The 3,587-nt window shown below is 37.1% G+C and overlaps 1 protein-coding gene across 1 annotated transcript in view; it reads left to right on the forward strand.

Moving 5' to 3' along the window:
• LOC106877427 (hemocyte protein-glutamine gamma-glutamyltransferase) overlaps nt 1–3,587 on the forward strand; it is a 95,864-nt gene that overhangs the window by 84,255 nt on the left and 8,022 nt on the right. The window contains exons 6-8 of the mRNA XM_052968101.1: nt 336–454; nt 1,340–1,447; nt 2,707–2,881. Of these exons, the coding sequence (XP_052824061.1) occupies nt 336–454; nt 1,340–1,447; nt 2,707–2,881 (402 nt within the window). The remainder of the gene's footprint in view (nt 1–335; nt 455–1,339; nt 1,448–2,706; nt 2,882–3,587) is intronic.

The raw sequence follows: 3,587 nt of genomic DNA on the forward strand, positions 1-3,587 counted from the left end.
ATATATATATATATATAATGCACAAACATATGTATATAATGTTACCACAGAGTACTGTTGTCAAACAAGCTGACTGTCCACTCAGCCATGCCAAACCATCAGCGTCTAAACAGCCGTGTGAATTCATTTCGTTCCGTCTCCATTGTGGGTAGTAGCGTTGGTGTGGATAGGGTGGTAATCCTACTGGCCAAACTATATGTAATATTGTCGCAGTTTCTGAAATCTAACAATCTGTGTCTATCATGTAATGTACTTATTGGAATATATACCAATACTATTATGTTGCCATTTTCCCACGATGCCTATTTAATGTACGTGTATTATTCTACTTCCAGATGACGATGTTTACATGTCTAATGAGGATGAACGTAAAGAATATGTCATGCGTGAAACAGGAAAGATTTATGTGGGTACTTCAAATCAGATCTACGGAAAAACTTGGAACTTTGGCCAGGTAAAAACACTTATGCAGAGAACTGGTTGGGTTAAATTACGGTTTTACATTGCAACAATGCAGCGAAAGCTGCATAGTTATGTATTACGCCAAGGCTAGAAGTTAATTTTATTATTTCAATGTAAGAAAGGCTCGAGCAGGCAGTATCAGTAGAACTTCCCAATAAATGTATTGCGTTATATGTTCCGGTTGTATACATTCTGAGCTGGAATACTGCTTACCTCTACGTTACATTTTGTCCCCTCCCCTGTATCAATAAAGTTGAGTAGCGGTCAAGTTGAGTAGCAGTGCCGTTCAAGTCCCTCAAAATTGCTGACTTTGTGCCCAAATCAGAAACTATTATTTAGATATAAGAAAGGCAGTGACCTGGCAAAATCGTTAGAGCGTGGAGTAAATGTCTGGCGATATTTCTTACAGTTCTTTGCGTTCCGAGTTCAAATCTCAACAAGGCTGACTTTGTCTTTCTTCTTTTTCTCTACTATGTCGATAAAGTTATATACCGGTCAAATACTGGGATCAATAGTATTGACTAGTCTCTTTCCTCAAAACTGCAGGTTTTGTATCTAAACTGGAAACCACAGGTATGGTAAGCCGCCAGTATCGTTAGAGTATCGTAAATTTGCTTTGCCGTATTTCTTTTGGCCCTTTACGTCCTGATTTAAACCTCACCGAGATGAATTTTGCCTTTCATCCCCACACCACCCCACCCCACCCCGGGGTCGATAAAATAAAGTACCAGTCAAGTACTGCATCCCACTCACTTGAAAACTGATGTTCTTGTGCTTTTAGTAGTGACACTTACTTAGAAGTAAGCGTTTTGTGTTAGATTAAATATACAAAACTAAATATAATTTTTTTTCTTTCGATTTCTATATTTTCCTGTAGTTCGGCGATGAAGTGTTGGATTGCGTTCTCTATCTTCTAGAGGAATCAGAACTTCCTCTTCACTCACGCAGAAATCCTGTGACAATCACACGAAAATTGACAGCGTTGGTGAGTACATAACTCTGGTTGTTCCCTTAATAATAATGTATGCGTATTTATATAGTCATGTGTGTGCGTGTGTTTTAGTGTGCATGAGTATGTGTGTGTGTGTGTGTGTACAGTTGTGCGATTGTGCGTGTGTGTGTTTAAGATACACATAAAGCAAATGAGGACAAGGAGTTTATTAGCAGAGTATAACATATTTTTGTATGTTGTTAGCAACTTGATATCAAACTGTTACGCTCGCGACTATCAGGTCGTAGGTTTGATTCTCAAATCAATGAAACCTTGAACAATGTACTGCATTTCACATTGCTCCAGTATATTCAGCTGAATATGAGTACCATCAACTATAAAGGTCCCTGATACACATTTTCAGCTAAGTGTACTGATCCGTTCACGGAAGACAATCGAGGTTATTTTGTTTATTTTTTAACTTTCAGTCCGAATTCCTTGTAAGTGCGGATCGTACCGGCCTCATGGGCATTTACGATCAAAGTAAATAATTAAAAACTAAGCTGGAAGAATCCTGTTTTAAGATGAAATGCTTTACAGTATTTCTTTTGGATCTTCAGTTCTGAGATCAAATCCTGTCACAATAATCTCTACTTTTTAATCTCCACAGGGATCGATAAAATAACGTACCAGTCTTGTACTGTGGGTCGATGGTGTCGATGCACCCATATTTCTTTCAGATTCGTTAGTTTTGTACCTAAATTAGAAATCATTATTGGCTGAATGAAAGGAGACTAGCTAAAAGAACGGTTAGAAAGTCAAGGAAAATACTTCGCGTATTTGTTTTGGTTGTTTACGTTCTGCCCTTCATCCTTACCGGGATCAATAAAATCAAGTATTAGCGAAGTAGTGAAATTGATTTAATGCACTCACCCGCTTCTTTGAAAATTACTTGGATCTAAATTTTAAATTATTATTATTAGCTGAATTCAAGGCGGCGAGCTAGCAGAATCGTTAGCACGCCGGAAAAATGTGCTTAGCAATATTTCGTCCGTCTTAACGTTTTGCATTCAAATTCCGCCGAGGTCAACTTCGCCTTTCATCATTTCGGAGTCGATAAAATAAATATCAGTTGAACACTAGGGTCGACGTAATCGACTTACTCCATCCCCTGGTATTGCTGTCCTTGTGCCAATATTTGAAACCAATATTGGCTGTATTTAACAGTAAAATTTTACATTTCAGGTTTCGGAATGTGACTCACGAGAAAAAGTGTTATGCGTTGTAACAAGAATGTTTTATCTTTTGAACAGATTAATTCAGCTGATGACAACGGAGTTTTAATGGGCAACTGGTCAGGAAATTATACAGGTGGAACTTCTCCTCTGTCTTGGACAGGTAGTGTTGCGATCATTCAACAATACTTGAAGACCAAGAAACCAGTGAGATTTGGCCAGTGTTGGGTATTTTCTGGTGTTCTAACCACAGGTTGGTAATATTTGAGTTTTGGCTAACCACAAAGTCAATATTTGTAAGGGAAGACGATAGTTACATGACGTAAGTTATCAATATATCCAAATGCACAGAAAATTATAGAATTAACTAGAAGTGAATATGAGAGCGAAAGCGATATTAAGGAAGGGTAGAGGTGACAGAATTGCTCGTGTCTGGAAAATGCTTTGCATTATTTGTTCCTGCTCTTTACCTTCTGAGTTCAAACTTTGTCAAGTTAACTTTGTCTTTCATAATTTTGAGACTGACAAAGCTCAGTACCTGTCAATGTTTGCTCTATTCTCTCAGGGATACCATCTCTTAGGAATGTGCAGTAGTTAAAACCACAGTATGTACCGCTGTAAACTGCCCTTCAGCGATATATTTGTTGAATATGATACACAGATGGCCATTTTAATTCAGCACTACTTCTATTGCATATGAAAGATTTTTTACTTAACCAGGTGATTGTTCTCTATACCAACGAATGTTTTACTCACTGTTTCCAATATATCGGTGGCAACAAATGTAATCTAACATTGTCACGCTATTGATTAAGCCCAACGAAGTGAAAATGCATATGGCGTTCTATTATGTGTGTTTATGTATATGTATATGTGTATATATGTGTGTGTGTGTGTGTATTTGTGCGTATATATATATAAATATATATATATATATATATATAAATATATATATATAT

Source organism: Octopus bimaculoides, chromosome 5 (genome assembly GCF_001194135.2).
Source record: "Octopus bimaculoides isolate UCB-OBI-ISO-001 chromosome 5, ASM119413v2, whole genome shotgun sequence".
Lineage (NCBI taxonomy): Eukaryota > Metazoa > Mollusca > Cephalopoda > Octopoda > Octopodidae > Octopus > Octopus bimaculoides.